Consider the following 25700-nt stretch of genomic DNA (forward strand, 5'->3'; position numbering starts at 1 on the left):
TGCCACTTTTGATTGGTGAGCATACCTAGTGCCAAAGAAGCACAGCACTCCTCACTGACTATAGAACCAACCTGTTCATAGAAGTCTGCAGAGGGGGATGACCTGGACCTCTCGTGGACACACACAGCCTCGTTCCCGTCCTCTGCCGACGGCTCCAGGATGTTCTCAGCCGAGTGGTACCTGCCCGAGCTCCTGGCCTCAGACTGTTTCCGCTGCATGTTCCAGGTGGCCTCGTACTCGGCGAACGTGCCCAACCGCGACAGCGGGGGCAGTGGCGGCGACTGCTGCTGCAGAGGGGGCTCCTGCTTGGGCCAACCATGCTCTTTCCCTGAGTGATGTCTGGAGTGGTGCTCCCTGAGGTGGCCTCTGTGGGCGTGGTGGCCTTGTGGCGGGGACGACCCTATGACCTTCGACCCAGCGGGCTCTTCGTGTGAGGGTGGCCCTTTGGCCTTTGCGCTGATGTGGAGCTCCTCAGGTGAGCTCTGAGGTCCTGTCTTAGGAGCAGGTTTGGAAAACGTCGGCTTGGCGACTCCCTCGAAGAACATGCGCCGGTCGATGAACGAGCCGACCGAGTCCAAGGTCAGCCCTTTGCCCTCGACACCGACCTCGTTGATCTTGTCCGGCTCGGAGAACGAGTGCACGCGCTTGCTCATGGGGAAGCGCTTCCGGCTTCCGATGCGTGACACGTGGTTGCCGCCGGCAACAGCTCCGGCCTTACCCGACAGGATCTCAGCCACGCTCAGATCTCGGCGCGCCAACATGGCGGCGGTGGCGGGCGTGCCCTCGCTCCCAGGAAGTTCTAGATCTTTCCGTTTGAAGGACGTGGCCTGCAGCACACGCGCCTGCGCCTCCTTCAGGTGGTCCTTGTAGGTGTTGGAGAAGGATCCGTCAGAGGAAGTGGACGTCTCGGGGGACTTCCAGGCGCCGGGCTTGGCCTCGTCGTCCGCCTCCCCGGGACAGGACAGGGCGGCGGCGCTGCGGCTCTTCTGCAGCTGCGCCCGCTTGATGATAATCTCGTTGCGCAGCGTGGTGGCGTAGCGGTCACTCCGGCGACCCTGCTTGCCGCTGCCACCGCCCAGCTCTGGGCTGTCTTGAGGACCAGGAACGGTGGTGGTCAGGGGCGGCGATCGTTTCTCGGTCAGCAGCTTGTTCTCCTGAGACAGCGAGTGGAGCAGAGGGGTCTGCTGAGGGCAAATCTTACGGCATTCCTGCGACACCCACGGGTCAGCCGGCGGCTCCCTGTGCGACTGCAACTGCTGCTGCTGACCGTGAGAATACCTGTTGCCATGGTGACCGTCTGCCCCGCCCCCACTGGTCATCCGCTCCCGCTCGTCCGAGCTCGACCGCGCCATCCACACGTTGAGCCCAGCGGACGGACTCTCTGAGGCCGTCTGACCGCTCGCCTGCTTGTTGCCGTAGCCGTTAAAAGCCTGCTGGGCGGCGGGGTACTTGTTCTTCATGGCCCTCTGTGTCCCGACTGGACCGGCCTCGTCTCTCCAGGCCTCCGGCTTGCCCTGAACACATCCCTGCAGAGCTGCTGTTACTGTGGTCAGTGTCGGCTGCTGCAGAGGTGTGTAGCAGTAGTACCTCACGTGCCCTCCACCTCCGCCGCGGTCAGAGCTCTGGTCCAGGGCGTTGCTGGACAGCGACGCGGTGGAGGTTCTGGCCTGTCCTCGGCTGCACGTGTTGGTTGGCAGCTCCTGCAGGCTGCGGTAGTATCCCCCGACGCTGTGGTGCTTCGGAGTGGCGGCGGCCGTGGTTGTGGTGTACGATGCCGACGAGCCTTTGGGGTGCAGGCTGAGGTGAGAGCTCTCGTCGCTGTGCTGCCGCTGGTAGTCAGGGCCAGCCAGGCCCTGCCGTCCGTCAGAGCTGGACAGAGAGCTCGGTTTGCTGAGGGGGATCTGGTTGGCGTTGTAGTCCTCGGCGGAGAGATACGGGGGCAGCACCTCGCTTCTCTGAGACGCCAGGAAGCCATGGCGAGCGTCCGGCCCACCTCTCTCCCCAGACTGGACACTCTGCTGCTGCTGCTGCTGCTGCTGCTGGCTCTCGGTGCCCTTGACCAGCCGTTCGACAGCGGACCTGCCCTGGGGAGCCTTCTGCTGCGGGTGAGCAGAGGGACCGTCCGGTCCAGGGAGAGCCCCGGGCGCGGTCAAGCCCTTCTCGTGGACTTTGGTGGCGGCGAAGCTGTCGCTGCGCAGCGGGGGAGGGGGTGGTGGCGGAGACGGAGCCGTAGGCTTCTTGGCTTCCGGAACGTTCCACACGGGGTTGATGTTCGCCCTCGAACCTCCCCCTCCTCCAGCGGCAGTGGCGACGCAGGACAAAGTCGACGAGGAGGAGTACCGGGAGCTCACCTGCTCCTCCAGCCGCGGGCTGACCCTACCACAGCTGCTGACCACGGGGAGCTGCAGGTAGCGCGGTCGCTCCGGCTGGCCCCCGGCCTCGCTCTGGCCGCCACGGTAGAACATGCACTCCAGGGACGCCGCCTGGCTCTTGGACAGGCCGCCGCCGCTGCCGGGGTCTAGGCTGTTGGAGCTCATGGAGAGGGTCGCGTGCGGGGAGTCTCGCTTGCGGAGTGTCCCTGCGCCGGCTCCTGTGGACAGGTCGACAGCGCTGAGGTGCTTGGAGGGGGGTAACGACACACTGGACGTGTCGGTCAGTGGACAGGGGTCCACAGCTTCCATGTTCTGGACTGTGGTGAGTTGATTTGGTGCCTGATGCTGCTTTGCAGGGTCCCAACATTTAGACACGTCATTAGAGGAAGAGCTGTAAAATGTAAATGATGAGAGTTCAGACAATTATTCAGAAGATCACACTAACGGCGGCTAACGGTTATTAAAACTAAGATTAATTTCCATTGTACAGGGAGCAGGTAGAAAGCCAATGAAATGAGATGCTCAGAGAATACACATAGGGTGTCCAGAGACAGAATCTCTGACACATATTTTAGCTCATGTGAAGATGCATGTGCATGTTTTAGGGTTGTAAATATTGCTCTGTGTACTGTGTGTGTGTGTGCTGTGTGTGTGTGTGTGTGGGTTGTGTGTGTGTGTGTGTGTGTGTGTGTGTGTGTGTGTGTGTGTGCTGTCTGTGTATGTGTGCTGTGTGTATGTGTGTGTGCTGTGTGTGTGTGTGTGTGGTGTGTATGTGTGTGTGCTGTGTGTGTGTGTGCTGTGTGTATGTGTATGTGTGTGTGCTGTGTGTGTGTGTGTGGATGTTTGTAGTGTGTGTAGCAGTACCTTATGCTGTATTTGGACTGCCATATAGGTTCTGGTTCGGTGTTCTGTGCTATCCTCTGGGTCTGGGTCTCGGCCACTTTGGATGAATGCCAGGAGTGTGGTCTGCTGGCAGAATCATTCCTCCTGAGATGTTCACACACACACACACACACACACACACACACACACACACGTACACACACACACGTAAGCATGCAAACACACACACACACACACACACACACACACACAGACACAGACAACAGCTCAGAGACATGCTATCACAAACAGGTGCTGCTGTAAGGTACAAAGCCATAAAGAGCCCAGTTTATCATTCAAGATTGAAGACACATAGACTAACTTCTGAGCAAAATGAAACCTACCCTTTGAAGCGGTTCTTCCTGAAATTCATGCAAGGAGGTCAGAATAGAAGATTTAACCCCCAAATATACCACCATGATAATAAGACCAATTAATAAGAGACCATCAAAGGGTGAATTTGATGAAATAAAAGTAAAACCCAGGAGGAAATAGTGAATTTCATTTGCTCATGGTTACTTACACAAACATCACTACTGCTAATAATGTCATCACAGAAGCGAGCGGTGACAAACATGGAGCTATTTACGTCCACTTTGATGGAAGCGGGAGAAAATGACAGCAAGGTAAGAGGATTAGGTGGCTAATCCTGCGAGACATGCACGTGAGGAGGACATGCTGCTCCAGCTAAACCACCACCACAGAGAGATGGAGGAAGAGGAGGAGGCCACAGCTACTCCAGGGAGTGGTTGGAGGTATGGAGGTGACAGACAGGAGGTGCGGAGGAGGCGTGGGAAAAGGGAAACAGCAGAAAGGCGAATTGCCAAAGCTAATCCATGGAACGCTTGGAGGTATGGAGGAGGTGTGGAGCGGTTGGAGGTATGGAGGAGGTATGGAGGAGGTATGGAGTGGTTGGAGGTGACGGGGAGCAGGTATAGAGGAGGTGTGGAGCGGTTGGAGGTATGGAGGTGACGGGGAGCAGGTATGGAGGAGGTGTGGAGCGGTTGGAGGTATGGAGGAGGTGTGGAGCGGTTGGAGGTATGGAGGAGGTGTGGAGCGGTTGGAGGTATGGAGGTGACAGGGAGCAGGTATGGAGGAGGTGTGGAGCGGTTGGAGGTATGGAGGTGACAGGGAGCAGGTATGGAGGAGGTGTGGAGCGGTTGGAGGTATGGAGGTGACAGGGAGCAGGTATGGTGTAGGCGTGGGAAAAGGGTAAGTACAGGAAGGCGAATTGCCCCACAGCTATGGAATTGCCCCACAGCTATGGAATTGCCCCACAGGTATGGAGGAGGCATGAGAAAAGACTTGAGTGGATCTTAAAGGGAAACCTGAAGTTGACGAGAGTGTATTTGAAGTGACGGCCAATCAGCGCTGCATAAGACTCACGCCAGGTGTGAAGACACTGGACAGGGGTTGGGTAGGGACGAGAACCAGACTACGTCACGTGAGGAAAGGGAAGTGGAAGTGTAGGTTTGTAGCTCAGCTATTCACCGAAACAACTAGGTTTAGATTCAGTTACCAAGGAGATGGTGTCGTCTACAGGAAGGAGGAAAAGGAGGAAATGACATAGGCAAGAAGGAGACATGGGAAATGATCACGGCAGCAAAGAGGAGGAAGTGGACAAGGTAAAAACAGATTGCACATGGGTGTAGGAGGCAGTGGTTGTGGTTTGTGCTAGTGTTGAAACAAAGGCCAGGAACTAGTGGGGACGGCCAGGCAGGCCTTAGTGTGTAACTGAGTATCATGTGTGGGAAGATATGAGATTTGAACATGCAGGCGATCACCAGTATGGAGTAACTACTGGGAGAATGGGAGAAGTCTGAGGAACACAGGCTCGGGGGTTGGCTGAGGATGGCTGGGGTGGCCGGGGATGGGATGCAACTGGACTACTCCTGCAATACCTCATGGAACTTCTCAGAATCTTCGTAAGAAAGTTCCGGGCCACGTGCACCTCGTTCTCGGCAGGCATTGTTTGCGTTACGATATCAACCATTTTCATCGTCCTACACAAGGAGGAGGAACATAAACTGATTTGTCAACCTGAAAGCACTGTATTAGGACACAAGAGATGAGGGGTCAGTAGATTCCTTTTAGCAATGGAAGAAGGGAAAAAAACATGTCCAACACAGGTAACCTGTGCTCTGCATCATAACCACAACACATTTCTATGAAGGCCCTCAGAAACCCAACACAGTCTATGGAGGCTCCATGGAGGCCCAACACTTTCTATGGAGGTTCTATAGAAGCCCAACACATTCTATGGAGGCTCTATAGCCCAACACATTCTATGGAGATCATATAGAAGCCCAACACATTCTTTGGAGATCATATAAGCCCAACACATTCTATGCAGAGGCCTAGAGAGAGAGGCTCTAAATCTATGGAGGCCCTATAGAAGCCCAACACATTCTATGGAGATCTTACAGAAGCCCAACACATTCTATGGAGGCTCTTTAGAAGCCCAACACATTCTATGGAGGCTCTTTAGAAGCTCAACACACTCTATAGAGGTCAGATGAGGCCGCACACAGTCTTGCACAGTAAATCCAATCCTCTGTGCAAAAAGGAGAACGTAAACATTTTGCTTCCTAAGTTCATCCCGTGATACACCAACAACAGGTGCATTTGTGCTCCAGTTTCAATCCCGTCATGTGTGGTCTTTAGCAAATTGACTTAGGGCCATGTTTTCTCTTAGATAGGCTCAGACGCAAGGCTGTGTCCACAGCTACTACCCCTGCAGGATGGACAGGGTGTGACCCCTAGATCACTACACTCTAACCAGGCAGAGGAAGAGAGACACAGAGAGAGAGAATTCCACTACCATCTGGACAAAACTGGGATCTCCATAGCCCCTACCTAATCTTGACAGTATGGAGGAAGAGAGGGGGGCTTAGTTAGCTTAGCTAGCGTAGCTTTCCTGGCTTTTCCGTCACAAATGGGCTAAGTTGTAATGTTTTAGCAGTGGTGCCTCAGTTGCGTTCCTCTACTGGGTGCAGGACTGGTCTGCTCGCGCTCCACGGTGCCCCTGCGTCAGCGCTCAATAGAAATGCAAATGCTGTTCCTGCTCCTGGAGCCCTCATCGCCACGGCTACAGCAGGACTCGCGCAGATATTCCACTGAAGTGTGTATGTGTGTGTGTGTGTCTGTGTGTGTGTGTGTGGAGGGGGGTGTAGCCTGGCAAGCACCCTCCACCCCCACACCCTCAACACACACACATGCACAAACACACTAACACAATTATTTCAGCCACCTATTTTTTTATACATGGTAACTCAAATTCAATGGAAGATGAAGCCAACAGTAAAATGCACCTTCAATTAGGACTAATATGGAACACAGCCATAAAAAGATCATTCAATCATTTGCTAGATCTATATAACCACACAGATGGCATACGCAGATCACCACTTCAATATCCTTTCCATCAAACACACACACACACACACACACACACACACACACACACACACACACACACACACACACACACACACACACACTTAAACACAGCATGCTGACTGATGCTTATCTGAGTAAAGAAGTGAAAGCAAATATGTGCACTAAGTGTCCATGCTATAAAACTCACTGCGCTCTATGCACTCCTCTCCTCTAATGTCTGCCCTGACCGCCACCGGACATTACAGGGGCATGAGATACATTACAGACTTCATAGAAGTACAAAACGTTCAAAACTTCAGAAAGCTAAGGACTCAGTTTACTGCCATCTTTCCAACAGTAAAGAGAGAGCAAAGTCCACAAAAATGTCAGTGTAAACACAGAAGAAATGGCACAGATAACTTACCAAGGTCGTAAGCAAAGCAGGCAAGTCGAGAGAAAGAGCAGGAATTATGTTTCCTGGATATGAGAGAACCTTGTCCAAGTCTAGCGTGGTGTGATAAGTTAGAGCTCAAAGAGAAGTCTAAAGCTGTCTGAGGCATTCTCTCTCTCTCTTTCTCTCTCTCTCTTTCTCTCTCTCTCTCATCTAGTGCATTCCTGTCTCTTCAAGGATGGAAGAGGAGAGGGAGTAAGTAAGCAGATCTGATCCCAATCTGAGCAGCCTTCACTGAGCTACAGGACAGAGACTCACACACTTCATCATAGCCAGTCTCTTGGCCAGTCAACGCTCTGTAGTTCTACACACACACAATACACACAGAGTGGAAGCCACCTCCCCTCTCATACACACACACACACACACATCTCTCTCTCTCTCTCTCTCTCTCTAAACTACACCTCTCTCTGTTTCCCAAACACACACACACATGGCTCTTTCTCAGAGACACACATACACACACACACACACACACACTCACCCTCCCCTGAGGGCTGGGCCTGTGCCTCGGCGTGGATGTCCCAGTCAATAGTAGATTTCCTTGAGGGATTATTGTGGTTTAGCTGTTACGTGGGAGGGAGGGAGGTGGAGTATGTGTGTGTGTATGTGTGAGTGTGTGTGTGTGTGTGTGTATGTGTGAGTGTGTCTGTGTGTGTGTGTCTGTGTGTGTGTGTGTGTGGGGGGGGGGGGGGTTGGAGAGCCATTGTCATAACAAGCCTCCTTGCTATTTATCTGAGCTCTCCTATTGGTCAGAGGCTCACAAATCTACGGCAGGGTTGCGAAAGTAGGACTCCGTCTGTCTGTCTCTGTCTGTGTGTGTGTGTGTTTGTTTCTGTCTCGTCCACTCCCCCTGTGATAAGCAACATGGAGTCCTCCCATTACTGACTAATAGCCCTTTTTAAAACAAACTGTCCTTCAAGTGAAGACAAGCTGCCTGAGGGGGCAAGAGTGTGAGGAATTTACAATGCCACAGTCACAGCCTCTCAGAGACTTTATCTTTCAAACTCAACTTGCAACAGGACCGGGGCTTCAGGAAGGTGCTTCCCAGGAGAACTGTCCAGCTACCATCAGTAAATGACGAGAGAAACAAGTATTTTAAACTGTCTTTCTCCATGGTTGTCATGGTGGTTGTGGTTGTGAGGCTGAATGCCAATACATCCTGGATGCCAATGCAATTGCTCCTTGGAACTCAAATGTTTGATTTCAACATTTGCCCTGCCATCATGTCAAACTCTGTGTGGCGTGTGTGAAGAGAGATGGGTTGTGTGTGTGTGTGTGTGTGTATGTGTGTGTGTGTGGTGTGTGTGTAGAGAGATGGGTTGTGTGTGTGTATGTGTGTGTGTGTGTGTTTGTGTGTGTGTCTCACAAATCTACGGCAGGGTTGTGTGTATGTACGCGTGTGTGTGTTTGTGTGTGTGTGTGTGTGTGTAAAGAGAGATGGGTTGTGTGTGTGTATATATGTGTGTGTGTGTGTGTGTGTGTGTGTGTGTGTGTGTGTGTGTGTGTGTGTGTGTGTGTGTGTGTATGTGTGTGTGTGTGAAAAGAGATGAGTTGTCTCAGAGGGACCAGTACCTGAGGTCTGCACCTCACTACCCAGCCCCTGACAAAGATTCATTGTCAGAAAGTTTCCCCATTGATGCATTCCAGAGGGGGGCAAAGGGCACTCTCAGTGCAGGGCTGTGAATACAACTTCCCCTGACCCCCCAACACCCCTCCACACACACACACACACACTCACACACAGCACGCGCGCACACACACACACACACACACACACACACACACACACACCCCACCCCTCCACACAGACACAGACACACAGACACAGACACAGACACAGACACACACACACACACACACACACACACACACACACACACACACACACACACACACACACACACACACAGGAGTCTAAGTCTTACAATGTCTTACTGCCATTACAGCTTACTGTTTCTGAATGAGATAAATTGGTTTCCGGTGTGCTGACATTGTAGGTACATTCAAAAAATCTCTCAGAGATGTAGTATAAGTGTAAATATCTCAATTATGTAGAGGTGTAGCAGAGTAAAGTATGTTTTGTCCAATATGGAACTGGACCAATGCTGTTTAGCACTAGGTAATGGAACTGGACCAATGCTGTTTAGCACTAGGTAATGGAACTGGACCAATGCTGTTTAGCACTAGGTAATGGAACTGGACCAATGCTGTTTAGCACTAGGTAATTGTGGGTGACTGTATGAGGTTGTAAATGGGGCTGAACTGTTGTTCAGTGCTAGAGTGGCGTGAACTGAACGGGGCAAACAATGACGGGGTGAATGTTTCATTCCCTGAATCACCAGTGGGTGGGTGGGTGGGTGGGTTGGTTCAGGAGGGAGGGAGGGAGGGCGGTGGGCTGGTTGTTTGGGAGCCCCTGCGGCACAGACTCTGCACGCCTCTGAGCCCCGGCTAGACGGTGAATGGGCTCCGAGCACACCGCCACAAAGGAAAGTGCCACCATAATCACACAGGGGCTTATGGGAGAGGGGACACCTCTGACCCTGACTGGACACACACACACACACACACACACACACACACACACACACATATACACTTGCACACACACACACAGACATGCACACGCACACACACACAGACATACACACACTCCCCTCATGACACACACACACACACACACACTCCTCTCACTGTGCACACATACACCCAAACACACACACACACACACACACAGACATAAACACACACACTCCCCTCACAACACACACACACACACACACACACACACACACACACACACATACACACACACACACAGTCAAGAGGAAAACATGGACAGAGTGATGGGCCGTTCTGTACCCTTGTCTGAGAGTTTTTACAGAAAGATTTTAAACTACACACACAGACACACACACACACACAAAGCCACACACACACACATGCCATACAAAACCCTCGAAAAGACCCACCTCATACTTCATCCCTACACACAGATGTTCTTTCCCCAAGAGGAAAATTCCAACAAATAAATCTGAGTTAGAGAACGACACAGTATTAAGTGTGTGGTTTATGTGCTGACAGACTCAGAATTGTGCTTATGAGACGGGAGAAGGAATCATCAGATAGATATGAGGAGGAGGGAGAGAGAGAAAGAGAGAGAGAGGGAGAGAGAGGTAACACACAAACAGACAGGGGAAAGAGAGAAAGAGACAGAAAAGAGAAGTCAGAGAACGACCAAGAGAAAACAAAGAGACACAAAGAAAGAGACAGAGAGCTGAAACAGGGACAGTGACAGAAAGACAAAGAGGAAGAAAAGAAACACAAGTGACACCAAGACAGACAGAGAGACAGACAGCTAAAACAGATAGTGACAGGACAACACTGAAAAGCAGACAGACAGACAGCTCAGCTGAAACAGATAGTGACAGGACAACACTGAAAAGCAGACAAAACAGAGACAAGAGAGATAGAAAGACAGACATACAGATAAAACAGACACAAACACAGAGACAGAGAGACACTAAAAAGATAAACAGACAGACAGACAGACAGACAGACAGACAGACAGACAAAACAGACACAGAGAGATTGAGAGAGATATACAGACAGAGAGACAGAGGGGCGGCAGAAGACAGAGGACTTGAGAGACGGTCTGAAGAACGTCTCCATTCATCTGATGAGGCAGCGATGAGGCAGCAACGTGCTGGCAACCTCTGGGAGGATGAGCTCTGTGTGTGTGTGTGTGTGTGTCTGTGTGTTTGTGTGTGTCTGTGTGTGTATGTTTGCCTCCCTGTGCTAATCCAGTACAGCTGCCCGCGGCCCTCGCTGCCAACACAAACAGCAGGATGAGCCCCCAACTCCTCCACTTCTGCTGCCTCAAGGATTTTTGAGGCGTTACTCTAAACACCAGAGCAAACACATCCACACACACACACACACACACACACACACCACACACACACACACACACACACACACACACACAGCCTAGAGACCAGACGGAGGCTGCGGTATTCGCTTGCCTCAGCAAGAAGACGAGAGGGGGAAGGACTGAGGGTCAGACTTGAAGTGTGAAGAATCTTCTGCTAGCCGGACAAGACCGGCTGACAGACAGACAGACCTACGCCTTATCTTCAACACACTGACCACACAATGCCAATGGGGAGCAATACCACAAGGGACTCACTGGCTGCACAAGAGGCTGCACTTCCTCTCTAGACAGGAAGATGAAGTAAAGTAAATGGCTGGAGATGTCAAGGTGGATGGAAAGGTCCCAGTCCATCTGACAGCCAAGAGAAAGCAAACGTGTGTGCGCATGTGTGTGTGTGTGTGTGTGTGTGTGTGTGTGTGTGTGTGTGTGTGAGAACAGAACACACAGTGGAGGGGCTAATTTGTTGGCATTTGGCTAATGCCTCTGAAATCGCCTGCGCACGTTCCTTGGGCGCCGGTGAGCTTTGTCTTTCTCTCTCCGTCCGCACGCCCGCGGCACGCCCGTTAGCTAAATCTGGCACGAGATGCACAAATCCCTAAGCTCTCGCTACCTCTCCTTTCACCAGCTCATGATGTAACACCTGCCCCTGGCCTGGCCATCAAGGACAACATCTCTGGCCCACCACAGTGGATCTCCTGAAGGGATACCTCACCATAACCACGGAAACGACAGTGATGCTTTACCACTTAACCCCTCATCAGTACCACACACAGCTGAAGTAGAGCGCTCCATTCCAAAGGCACAGTGACACACAGTCAGAGCGCAGAGTTTAAATATGTAGGACATTATTGTATGACTGTATCAATGCGGAAGGCAACAGCAAACATTGAATGAGTCACTATTGCATTACATTGCTGTATGTTACATATCCAACGGCTCCAAAGGAGTCAGCTATCACTAGGCCCAACGGCTCACAGTCCATAGCTTATCTCATACACACTGAGAGGAAAAGCAGCTTGATAGTTTTACAGGAAAACTGAAGGCTGTTTAAAGATTATGATTCAGTCCTATAAGGCAAATACAATGAGGCACAAATAAAAGTGAACTGTAACATACCTTATCTAAAACAGCTCGTCACTCCGGAGAGCTCCATAGTCCATGAGTCACACACACACATAGACACACACACAGGAAGCCCCCCAAACTTGCCTCCGTTCAGCTGGGTTGTCTGCCGTCCAAAAAGCTCCACAATACAATGGCCTGCCGCCCCCTCAGCCAATCAACTCGCACTCGCACGGCTGATGGGAACTCACCTAGGCAGCGGACTCATCCACTTCTGACCGGCCAGAGGGGGACGACAGGACCAACTTAACACATCACTGTTAATCCGTCACAAAGCCGGACACGTCATGCCACATTTTTCTCCACAGAAAATAAGTGTTTTATGAAAATAGAACAGGGGCAGTTCTGAATTAGGCTGCACACTCACTCACACACACACACACACACACACACACACACACACACACACACACACACACACACACAAGGGTCTCCCTTTCTGACACTTTGCTTGGGCCACGTCCACTTTAAGCTGGCCGGTGATCGGGGCTTTACCGGTAGTAATTGGATTCACATTCTTAGCCACCAGCGCAAAAAAGCATTCAGGTGGCATGAGTCTATGAGGCATATGCACGTAGTAACTCTGGATTAATCGTTCTGTTTACCATTGTGTGTGTGTGCGTGTGTGTGTGTGTGTGTGTGTGTGTGTGTGTGTGTGTGTGTGTGTGTGAATATGCATATGCACATAGTAACTCAGCTCTGGATTAATTATTCTGTTTACCATTCTGTTTAATTTAATTGTTTAAACTGTTAATGTTTACCATTCAGTCAGTTTACAACCACTGTATGTGCAAACACACAGTCTCTGACTCTGAATTACTACAGTACAGCCAATCATTTCAAAAACATACAAGATGCATCTCTGTGGAAATTGAGATAATGTCAAGCTGATGTCTATCTGAATCATTTGACTATAATTTGACTATAATATTGTCTGTCATAACATAACATCGATCTATGTGGTAATTACACAATAAAAATGAAGCCTTTGAGTCTGCATATAATGTTTTGTTATCTTCACTAAACACTGAAATTGTGGCCACAAGATGGCGTACTTCACTACCATTGTAATTTCACGAGGATGACTGTGGGCTGATTTAGTGAATAAATACAGCCAAAACAAGTAACAAAACAGCTGGATCAATTTTCTGACCCTTAAATATGAATGGAGTACAAACTCAGATAATTTGGTGAGAACACACACAGCTGGATCAATTTTCTGACCCTTAAATATGAATGGAGTACAAACTCAGATAATTTGGTGAGAACACACACACAAACACACACACACAGAGAGAGAGAGAGAGAGAGAGAGAGAGAGAGAGAGAGAGAGAGAGAGAGAAAACAGCTTAATTTGTTCAAAGGCATGCAGACCCAGAGGACCTCATGCATTTTTAAAGGCAACTGGATATCAAGGCTCCGAGAAGAACAGAAGCCGGTTCCGTTAGAGAACGCTTCAGGCTTCAGGCTTCAGGCAAAGGAACGACCTCAGTCACCCCAACCTTTTTCCTAATCACACAACAAACAAACAGTGTACGGCAGGTGAGATCAAATCCATGTGATATACATCAGGGGAACCCACGTCCACTCTATCATAAGGGCTCGTGATGCTGTGACAGAATGCACCTGTAAACCTCTAGTCTCCCCAAACCTCTAGGCTATTATTCCCTGTTATCGCTACTATTAATCACTATTATTCCATCCTGCATAGCTGCACAACTGTCTCATGGCTCCAGACATACCAGACTGAAGTCTGTGTCATTATAATGCTCTTGATTAGCTACCAGTTAATCAGTTCAATCGTCGACAGTCTGGTCATTGAATGAATTAATTGTATCATGATCCTGCATAGGTGCCTGCCTGTGTATGAAAGTAGAATTGGTGTCTGCGCCTTTAGTCTAATAGAAGATGTTTCGCCCGGTGCGCAGCTCCAAAAAAAAGTTCAGTCAGTGTTTTATTATTTTTTTTCAAACTGGGAACACAGATGATGGGCTAGGCCTGAAACGTTTGTTACTTTTTGTTTCATGGCCTGGAAGATTTTCCGGCACTTTTAATACGATTTTGATATCATCCAGCCCCTGTGTGCGGTCTCTTACTTTTCTACACTTTGACTGGCTGTGTATGAAAACAGGAGAAATGAAACCAGTCAACAGAACGGCAGTGAGATCAAAATAACTCTGTCCACTCATGAGTGCGTGTTACGGTGCAACACAACAGCATATTGAAACTCTCAATGCCATAATCATGCAGAGTTGCCTGTCTGCAGATGAAAACAGGTGAAATCCAATCAGGTGTATCTCCCTGAGTGACCAGTCTGTACGTGTATCACCCTGAGTGACCTGGTGGAACTCGTACTCCCGCACACACACACACCCCAGAGGTACACCACACCACCACTGGGACTCAAACAACACCGAGAGGACAGAGAGAACTTCAGCTGGCCCGGCCACCCCCCACCCCTACACCCGCACACACACATACACACACACACACACACACACACATACACACTCCACTCAGACAATGCTTTACCCTTAAGCCTCCTTTTGTGTAGCTGTCATTGCTGCACGCTCACACAGAGAGTAAAGGCCTTTTTTGGACGGTGCATCATGTAATGGTGTTTCACACACACACACACACACACACACACACAGACACACACAGACACAAACACACACACATACACACACACACACACACACACACACACACACACACACACACACACACACACACAGATAGACAGACACACACACACACAGACAGGCGAAACAGTGTTGTCTCTCTCTTTGCTCCGAGCGGTAGCAAAACATCCTGACAGCTTCAACATACAGACAAAAACAAAAAAACACAAAAAGAACAAAAACAGGCATCTAAGCCGAGGAGCTGGGGGCTGATTTGAGAGCCGCATGGGTAACTGTAACAGTTGCACAATTCCTGCTGACCCTTATGAGGGGTCATGCACACTCACCAAAGCCACCAACAGCTACAGTAACAGAGAGAGACTGTGAGCTCAGCTCGGAGTGAGTCATGGCACAAGACCGTCTGGACGGGTCCGTGTCACCACACACACAAACACACACACACACACACACACACACACACACACAGGTCACACTGATGGTGACTCATGGCCAGGCTAATTGTAAGGAGTAGTAAAAAATGTCAACAACAACTATCTCACTCATACAGTACCATGCCTTTCCTTCCTGTGCCTATTAATACCGCCCTAACATATATCCTTTTACTCACATTTTCCACACCGTTGTCTTGGTTATCTTGCGTTTTTGTAAAATGCAGTAGGACTCCTATCACACTGTAGCTTGTAGAATGTTGTTCCTTGCTATCGATAATGGCTCTACGTTATGGATATAAGACGCACACACAGACCATGGTTTCAGTCAGGTGGTGGTGAGATAAAGGGGTGATAAGGGGATGGGAGACTTGCAGACACAGGATGGACAAAGGTCCGGAGTGTGTGTGTGTGTGTGTGTGTGCGTGCGTGCGTGTGTGTGAGTGTGTGTGGTCAGGTATTTAAGCAGCTATTTGAAAGAGCCAAAAGTAAGACATACGTGCAGATACTCAACCAAGTCCACTGCCACAGATATGAGGCTGAGAATACCTCCTCTAGCTCAGGCAGGATCTCCACTGCAGGAGAGCTACTGTGTGCTAGCACTACAAGCTGGGCTAGCACACAGTAGCTACATACAAAAGTTGCTTTGGGGAGTCTGGCTCTTGCAATAATTGGCATATGTAAGGCCTTCAGGTCAGTGAAAGCTTGTGAGGCCATGTCTACTGATAATGGCTCAACGTGTAAATAAGACGTGCAATGACCATGGATTCAGTCAGGTGGTGGTGGTGGGGGGGGGGGGGGGGCCCTGCAGGTACGAGGCTAAGAACACCTCGTCAGGCAGGATGTCCCACCGCAGGACAGAATACGCCTCCAGACACTCTGTTCTAGCCTCCCCAAAGGCTCACTATCTGTCCTGAAATAACATGGCTGACACACACACATGCGGGGGATGTGGAGACAATGTGTGTATTGTTTTGCCAGGACACACGGACACTGTGGTCAGGGACACGGACATCTGGGTCTCGTCACACTCACTGCTCACGGCTAGATCTGCTGCCTCGCACTGATGAGAGAAAAAAATCACCAAGAGAGACAAAACAGAAACACTAGACTGACTCAAGTGTCAGAAATATCCCTTTCTATTTGTGATGCTCAGCCTGAAACAGACCACACATACCACATCATTTTCTCACTGTGTTTCTGTTTACATAACACAAGTTGACCATGAACATATCAAGTGTCATGGCATCTTACCATCTTCACCATGGTGTTTGTCTACGATACATCTTTTGCAGTATTATAAGGTTAAAGGTCAACATAAATAGGTTTAATCATATCTGCAACACTCTTAGTACTCCGAGGCGAGATAAAGTTATTTTAGAGGATGTGAATCATCATGCTGTGCGCTCTTCCACTTTCACAACGAGCTCCTAAGGAAGGTGATAATAATCAAACAGCTCTTTAGAATGATCACTTGGCACCCCTCTCCAGTGGTGTAGTCTACGTGATACGCAGGACTACGCAGTACACCCACTTAAAAAGCATCAACATCTCAGTATATCCACTTAAAAAGCATCACCATCTCAGTATACCCACTTAAAAAGCATCTACATCTCAGTATACCCACTTAAAAAACATCACCATCTCAGTATACCCACTTAAAACAGGCAAGGATACGTATTAACATTTGGGGTTGATCACAGTATATCCACTACAGCTAACTAAACTACATCCCAGTATATCCACTACAGCTAACTAGACTACATCACAGTATACCCACTACAGCTAACTAGACTACACCACTGCCCCTCTTAGGCTGACAGGCTTTTCCAACACCTCATTTATCATCCAACTCGAGGAATTTTCAAGGTTTTTCCCGGTTCAGTTCTCTCAATTTCAAGGACCAAATGCATCAAAGTGGAGTAACAGCAGTTACCAAAGTTAACTGCTGCTACAACACACAGCCCCTGAGGGGTGCACTATGGAGAGATGGAGCTGCACTGAAAGCCGGGGTTTGCAACGACACAAAGGTGGCTCACATGTTTAGTGCTTATGGCAGGTTGGGCGGACTTTAAGGCGGCTGGAACATTCTTTCCTATGTGAGTTCATTTGTCTGCGGTGTTTTCACGACTTCATGTGAGGGGGAGTAGCAGCGCTTCCGACGCACATTGACGAAAGAGATAAGTAAATAAGGCCTTCAGCTGGAGACCCAGGGCCTCTCGATGTCCAGCTAAACCATCTCAATCACGCCTTAATTTCTCTGAGGAACGCCCACTTCTTTACTTAATGACCACAGAAAAGTTGACGCACATTCAGAAAATACAAAGTATGCAGGAAAAAAACAGAACTAAGTCTTAATATTTGCAGTTCAGCATATTCACTGTGTGATTTCACATGACTGGCGCACAGTGAGTTGTCATGGTTTCCAGACAATGATACGATAGCTTCTGATAAGTCAGCGATAGGATGACCTTTATCTATCAACAAACTCTGCTAAGGACTAATCATCCAGTTTCAGACTTCCTATTTCAAGTAGCCTTTAAGTAGTCTTGTCAGATAGCGACTGGACTGTCATGCAGACACAAATACGCTGGATTTAATACAACTGGACAGAAGTGCTAGAGTGTTCCCAGCCAGGGTTAGCCTACAAATGCCAATACAATACACAGGTCAACCAATCAGAAGGATGAAGACGCAGAAATTCAGCCAATCAGAGGCGAGCAGAGAAAGTCCATTTACTGTAAACTTGTATTGCATGACCATACCGGCCAGAGTAACAAATGGCAATACAATACACTTGTCAACCAATCAGAATGATAAAGACACAGAAATTCATCCAATGATGAGAGTAGAGAAAGTCCATTTAAACTTGTATTGCATGGCCAAAACACCATAGGATTCCAAAAGCATTCAATCACGAGGAGGAGCATCTCATCTTCCAGCAACAAAGAGAAGAGGCATGTCAGACCCTTTCCCGCCAGCCGTGAAGAATGCCCCAGTGTCTCCGCTGAACGGCTCGGGTCGCCACACCTCCCGTCTAAACGCTGGCCGTAAATAGCCGAGGAAACGCTACACCCCTCTCCGCCCAGCCCTCCATTGTGGTCTGGTAAAGATCGCCTATCACTGCCATCGCTGCCATCCTCCATCCGGCGGCCAAGCCAAAGCTGAGGCATAGTTTTGTGGTCTGCGTGGAGAATCAGGGGCGCAGTCTGTGTTTAAGGACAATTATGGCTAAATATGTATAGAGGGCTAGTATGCACTGGTCCTGTGAGAATGAGGGGGGATTTAAAATAGAGTGGCCGATGGTGTGTGCGTGTGTCATTTCAGACCAATAGATTGTAAACAAAGCTGAACACATGCCCCGAGCATGAGGGTGAAACAGTAACCAATAAAGTTGCCACAATACAGACAAATATGAGGTCTTTGATCAAGCCTTGTGGCAGACAGGGGTTAAGGATGGCCTCTTCCCATGCTGGTGATTTAGCGGAGCCAGTGACAGAAGCACAATTTAGTTTCAACTTGATGCTTGATGCAAAACTCCCCAGCATTTGCTCCAACTGGCCTCGGATGTGTAGAGAGTGCTACATGCTCTGTGTGTGTGTGTGTGTGTATGTGTGTGTGTGTGTGTGTGTGTGTGCAAGCAGTTACTGTACCTTCTGAGTGTGAGTCTTTTAGGAGCTCTTGAGTGTGTGTGTGTGTGTGTGTGTGTGTGTGCTAGCAGTTACTGTACCTTTTGAGTGTGAGTGTGAGAGTCTTGTGGGAGCTCTTGACCAAGCAGATGGCCTCCAGTCTGAAGCCACTCAGTGGGACGGAGTTGATACTGACCAGCTCATCTCCCACTTGCAGACCAGCAATAGCAGCCTTACTCCCCTCTTCCACCTGAGGAACACACACATACACACACACACACACACACACACACACACACACACACACACACACACACACACAGATGATGACAGACTGATGATAGGCCTGCAAGGTCAATATTAAACAACATGAGTGTATATCCAAACATACCACAGATAAGAGAAGGCCATCACCATCATGTTATGAGAGAGGCTGTCTGACACCAGCACAGGGTTTTTGGCATGTAATACAATGTTATAACATGTTATACTATATATCATAATGACTTTCCTAATATTCTCCTTCCGTGACCAGTTTAGGTGAGTGTTGAGTCCACCATGTAAAAGACAGATCTGTGTAAAACTAGAATGGGCATCTGAATGAGGTTCGTATTAAGTGCAGTGCAGCTCAGTGCCTGGTTTCTTCCACACACGGCATTGGGAATTGTGGTTAAATAGTTCAGTCTTCATTTCACATTCACTCCTCAGCACTCTCAAACATTTCCCAACTCTGAACTCACACTATACTGACTTTGCACTCATTCACTCCTCAGCACTCATAACCCCCCCCCCCCCCACACACACACACACACACCTACATGACTTTTAGCACTTTTACATTCCTCTCCCTATGCTACAGACCTTTTATTTATTTTCTTATTTCATCACACGTCAAAACACACGCACACACACACACACACACACACACACACACACACACACACACACACACACACACATATCTGACTTTCTCCAACTTTTGCACATCTCCATAGAACTTTTATTTATTATTTTTGACCTCATGACCCCCCCCACCCCCATCCCCAACACACACACAAAAAACACACACACCTACATCATCACTGTCATCACCTCACATACATACAGCACACTGCTTGCTACAGTAAGCCTCCTCTACATACTTGCTGCACACTGCCCCCCCTCCCTACATACACAGCACATTGTCTTCAGGATCTTCTCCAACACACATCCTCTACATACTTACAGCACACTGCCCCCACCTACCCACACACACACTACACACACACACACACAGTCACTGCTCCACTCCCCTCCCACCCACACACCTACATCTTCACTGTCATCACTCACATACATCATACATACAGTACTCTGCTTGCAATAGTAAGTCCCTTCACCATACTTGCAGTACACTGCCCCCCCCCCCCCCCTACATACACAGCACATTATTTCATCAGGAAGCTTCTCCAACACACATCCCCAACACACTTACAGCACACTGCCCCCCCCCCCCCCCCCAATACACAGCACATTGTCTCATGAGGAAGCTTCTCCAACATACATATTGCACACTGCCCTCTCCCCACATACACAGCACACTATCCCATCTACCCTGTCATCCCCTCAACACACACACCAAGACCCCTGGCAGTTGGGTTAGCCCCTTGAGCCGTGGATCTGCCCAAGGTTTCTTCCTTGGTAAGGTAGTTTTTCCTTGCCCCTGTTGCTCTTGGGTGCTCCTTGTTGGTGCCCCCCCCCCCCCCCCCCACCCCAATCCCAATCCTCCCCCAACTTTCTTACTGTATGCAGCCCTTGCCACTTAATCTACTAAACCCCTCTTCTACTGCACTTTTTACCCCCCCCCCCCCCTCCCCATACATGCACAAATAGGCTGACACCAGACATAATTTCACTGCATTTCTTACTTCTAGTAACTATATGTATGTGACAATAAACTTCCTTGTATCTTTGTATCCTTGTCTCCTTGTACAAGAGCTCTTCCTCGATGACTCAGTTCTGGCTGGGAAGGATGTGGTACAGTGTGTGTGTCCAGATTAAGGCAGTGGACTGAGATAACCTGATATCCCACCTCATACATACACACACACACACACACACACACACAAGGCCCTCATGTTCTTTGCAAGCAGCTGCATTTAACACAAACAACTTGTAGAGATAAAGATGGCCAACACACCCCGGGTCCAGGACATGTTCCATGAGTCTGTTCCGTCAAACTCCACGGAGAGTGAAATTACGCAACAGAAATGAGACAGGAAGTAGTGTCAGTGACGGCCCAAAATGGGGGAGCGTATGGGCCTAAAAGTGACCAGCAACTTGAAATGACAGCTTTGTAAGATCGGAGCATTATGGAACATGAAACAGAATGCTTCCAGAGGAGAAGAGGAACATCAGCCGTAAGGGCTGCAGCTATGCACTATCAAAAATCTGCACACTGGAATGACAAAACAAACAAAGAAAGGACCCTGATGTTGATGTGCGTGCATTGGTTGTAGCTTGCTGCCTGTGAATGGCATTGACAGACAGCCGTCGGAGCCTCGGCTCTGACAGTGACCGTCTGGACAAGTCTAAACACGATCATATCAGTGAAACTACTGTTGCAGGAGCCAGCATGGTGGTGAGAGTGGCTCATCAGGCCGGTATTATGCTCCGACCCCATGGGCTCTCGGCAAAGCGATAACGGGGAAACCTGAGCACTCGGGAGTGTTGAAAAATGCACGAGCCCCCAAGAGAGCGGAGAGCGTGTGTGTGTGTGTGTGTGTGTGTGTGTGTGTATGTGTGCAGTGATGACATGCATTCCGTCACATCCATGGAAACACAGATGAGGATGAGGGGACACAATAACCACTTCCTCGTTCTCCTTCAGTGGTCGTAGTAAACAAAACACATTCCAGACTTTTACGGTAAGAACAGGCTAGAGAAGAGAAAACAGCTTTGCTCTCAATTAGGTCTGATGAGGTAGAGTTATCAGGCGGATCTCTCACTTGCATCCAATGACTGTATATCTACAGTCATTGCTTCCATCTCCTTAACAGCCTTGACTCCTAAACCAAGTGACTGAGGCATCTGGTCTGTATGCTACTGACTGACTTCCCTTACAGAACAGTGAAAGGGGTTTTAAGCAGCCAAGAATGGGCAGACAGGCTTAATGAGGTGTCAGACTTGAATGGACTCCATTTGTCTTTCCCGAGGGAGTGGTGAAGTGGAAGGAATTTATTTCGATGTTGTTTAGGTTGTTTTCGTACGGCTGGCTAATAAGGTGAAAACATTAAGCTTATAATTCAAAATCAAAACTAGAATATGTCTTCTTGTCAAACAGGAGTTTGATAGAACAATTTATGTAATAATATGAATTTTTTTATAAATACTAGCCACAAAGAAAAACACAAAGAGCAATGTGATTTTATAAGTTTTGAGAAAAGTCACATAACCAATAATCTAGGCATTGCCAACTTCAGAACCAAAAGAACCTGTGCAGTGATTCAGTAAGGCCTCCTTTATACCTATGTGTATCTCATCTTGTTAATATATCAGCAACCTTCCTTCAATAATGACCACACATGTAAACCATGAACATGAAGTCTTCTGGTTCACATCCCAAATTCAGGAGAACTAACACCCATGTTATTCTTACAGTAATCAGACTGTGTTTTCCCAGATGTTGGATTGTGAAATCCCAGCTAGCATGGGAACAGTCTTTCAGAGTGGCTTGGAGGCCTGCATGGCAGATCCCCACTAATAATAATAATAATAATAATAATAATAAGCTTTATTTGTATAGCACCTTTCATACACAGAATGCAGCTCAAAGTGCTTTACATTTGGAACATTAACACAACAATAGAGAAGAAAATGCTAATAATAATAATAATAATAATAATAATAATACATTTTGAAGCTAATGCAGCAAGTTGTTGCGGTATATACTGTATATAGGCTTTGCTAAGATGCTTAACACACTGCCTGAACTAGCAAATAACAAAAAGGATGGATCGACTAGCTCAAACCTTACCAGCCCCCTCATCCCCACCCTCACACACATGCACACACATTGGTCAGGATGTGAGAGTCTCATAATTTAGTATTAATATGTCATGGACAAACCTTATATTAGGCTGTCGGTTATAGGGATAAATGAGGGTCACTTCACCGGTCACTTCACCATTTTGCGCCCAACGTTATTCTACACATCACAACACTACACAGACAGAGAATCCGCCAAAGCTGTTTGCCATTCTCATGGAAACGTTCACTACCTTGCCACAAGCAATTCTCTGCCAGCGTATGTTCATGTTGAATGGAGCATAGAGACAGCAGAGATCTGCTTTGACTCAGAATAAGGAGGGATTTGGGATGCGTCAGCCACATGCCAAAGAAAGGGTGAAGCTAAGGGTCATGTTTTCCGAGCTGACACACTACGAGGTGCGAAAATCAGGGAAGTGCTGTCAAAAAAACTCACACATGCGTCCAGCACTGAGGTTCTACAGCGCTGACGTTACATGGAGATGTGGGGGGGGGAAACGGATTGAAGTAAGAAAGTAAGAGGCGTCTGAAGAAGAGATGCAAGGGGACGGAATCTCACAGTTACTGAAAACCAGAGCAACTGAGCGATTCCAAGTGACACACACACACACACACACACACACACATGCACATGCACACACACTCAACACAGCTGATCCTGGCAAAAAGTAGTAGTTGACTGTGATGACATAGGACTTGGGAAAGTAAGGATGAGACACTGCAGCAAAGGCCGCCAAGGTTACTATCAAAATCATAGTCCTAGATATTATTCTTTTATAAGGTTACTGCTAATAGCCTACACTGCACATATTTATATTTAATTTATGACTGTAAACCACCTTATGTAAACTGTATACTACTGTCTACACGGCACTATATATCTTGTCCTGTCTATTCACCACCTGTCTATAGCCTACTTTGTATATCTTGCACTTTTTTTTGCACTTCTGGTTATTGTCTTTGTACTTGTACTCTGCACAATGACAATAAAGTTGAATCTAATCTAAATAAACATATGAACAATTGTTTATCTCAAACTAAACTGATATTTTTGACAAACAAGCATTCCCATTTGCCTTTAAGAGCATATCTTATTAAGTCGACATAATCAGTCATTTTAATGCATCTACAGTATGCCTACATCTAGTTCTTTCTGTGACCGCTGGTTGGTTCTACACATAAAGGCTAGGCCAAATAATAGTCTAATTAGCCCATTACGCACATGCCAATAGCCCAACTGTATCCAAGCGCAATGCAAAACGTGAAGCTGGTGTTTGCATCAATAAACAAGGAAGGGTAGCCAACTAAAATACAAAATGCTAGGGCTACTTCAATTAAATGTTTACCTTTGTTATGAGGAGCGGTTCTCCGTGCTCCCGTCCTCCCCGCAGCGTAAATCCCCAGGGCGCCCCACCGCTCAGCACAGTCTCTACTAGACCGCATCCCGCATCACTCGCACCGGTTATCAATGGTCCCCCAATGCCAGCCAAGCCATTCGCTAGACGAGTAAAGTCAGTTCTGGGACAGACGACGATGTCCATGGTACTTAAGTCACTTTAGATGTTCAAACTTTGACATGAACGTCAAGTGGACGGACAAACGAAGAGTTCGGCACTATAGAAGCCTACGTCCAGCTGACACCTGCACGTTATAGCCTACGTTACTATAGTATTCTTTTGGCTGGTATAACACTACACAAATATCTGTCTCAGCTACATCACGGTGTAAGCTACAGCCTTCTTGCTTAACCACGCAGTGGGAAAGCTGTAGATAACGTTACACTGGTAACGTTTCTGTCGAGTCCCTCATCCTGTCCAAAACAAAAAACAAAACTCAAGAGAGAAGCATCATCCACCCTTCAGTCAGTCGGCCAGCAGTGGTTGGTCCGTTCAAAGTTATGACGCTCACTTCAAAGAGGACACCGCTTCTGGGAATCTATGTTAAGCTATCAGAAAAGTTGTTCATGTTCAGGTTAATGAGAGTTGGACAGACTTGACTGCTCTTCAGCCTAGAGAAATGCCCACACGCGCGCCTCCTGCTGTTAAAGTTGTTCCTCTAATGGCTGATAGGCTTTTAGTTTGCTACTATAAAAAGGCTTTTAGTTTGCTACTATGAAATAATAAAAAAAGACTGTTAACAGTATTTTGTTTTTCAATTGTAGCAGCAGGGGAGGAATCTCACAGTTACTCAAAACCAGAGCAACCTACAGTTGAGCGATTCTAAGTGACACACACACACACACACACACACTCAACACACCTGATATGGCAAAGTAAGGATGAGACACCGCAAAGGCCGCCAAGATTACTATCAAAATCATAGTCCTCCTAGATATTATTCTCACTACTTTTATAAGGTTATTGCTAATAGCCTACAGTGCACATATTTATATTTAATTTATGACTGTAAACCACCTTCTGTAAATTAACTGTATAATACTGTCTACACTGCACTACATATCTTGTCCTGTCTATTCACCACCTGTCTATACTTTGTATATCTTGCACTTTTCTGTTTTTTTGCACTTCTGGTTATTGTCTTTATACTTGTACTCTGCACAATGACAACAAAGTTGAATCTAATTTAATCTAAATTAACACTATCCTGAGTAATTACTCAGGCCTATATCAAACCTACCTTTCCTGAGCAAAATACTTGAAAAAGTTGTTTCAAATTATGTTTTAGATCAAATCACAACACAGAAACAGCCCTAGTAAAAATAGTTAATGATCTTTTGCTTGAAGACTTGCTACTGACTTAAACAAAGTCTCAATCCTTATTCTTCTAGAATTGAGAGCAGCATTAGACACTATTGATCATAACGTTTTCATTC

The 25700-nt window shown here is 47.9% G+C and overlaps 1 protein-coding gene across 8 annotated transcripts in view; it reads right to left on the reverse strand.

Moving 5' to 3' along the window:
* The window catches only part of LOC121698819 (protein Shroom2-like), a 35321-nt gene extending 10495 nt beyond the window's left edge, over window positions 1-24826 (reverse strand). The window contains exons 1-4 of one of the 8 annotated variants that reach the window (XM_042081234.1): window positions 24214-24826; window positions 18943-19091; window positions 3237-3359; window positions 72-2763 (exon numbers count right to left, since the gene is read on the reverse strand). In XM_042081234.1, coding sequence (XP_041937168.1) covers window positions 72-2763; window positions 3237-3359; window positions 18943-19091; window positions 24214-24408 — 3159 coding nt within the window. In that variant the 5' untranslated portion in view covers window positions 24409-24826. Of the gene's footprint in view, window positions 1-71; window positions 2764-3236; window positions 3360-3598; window positions 3617-3777; window positions 3816-5155; window positions 5258-6840; window positions 7011-7056; window positions 7380-7567; window positions 7583-12133; window positions 12473-18942; window positions 19092-24213 lie in introns of those variants that run through there. The other 7 variants (XM_042081232.1, XM_042081236.1, XM_042081237.1 and 4 more) reach the window with 7 other exon arrangements.
* Window positions 24827-25700: the final 874 nt, after the last annotated feature.

The sequence above is a fragment of the Alosa sapidissima genome, chromosome 23 (genome assembly GCF_018492685.1).
Source record: "Alosa sapidissima isolate fAloSap1 chromosome 23, fAloSap1.pri, whole genome shotgun sequence".
Classification (NCBI taxonomy): domain Eukaryota; kingdom Metazoa; phylum Chordata; class Actinopteri; order Clupeiformes; family Clupeidae; genus Alosa; species Alosa sapidissima.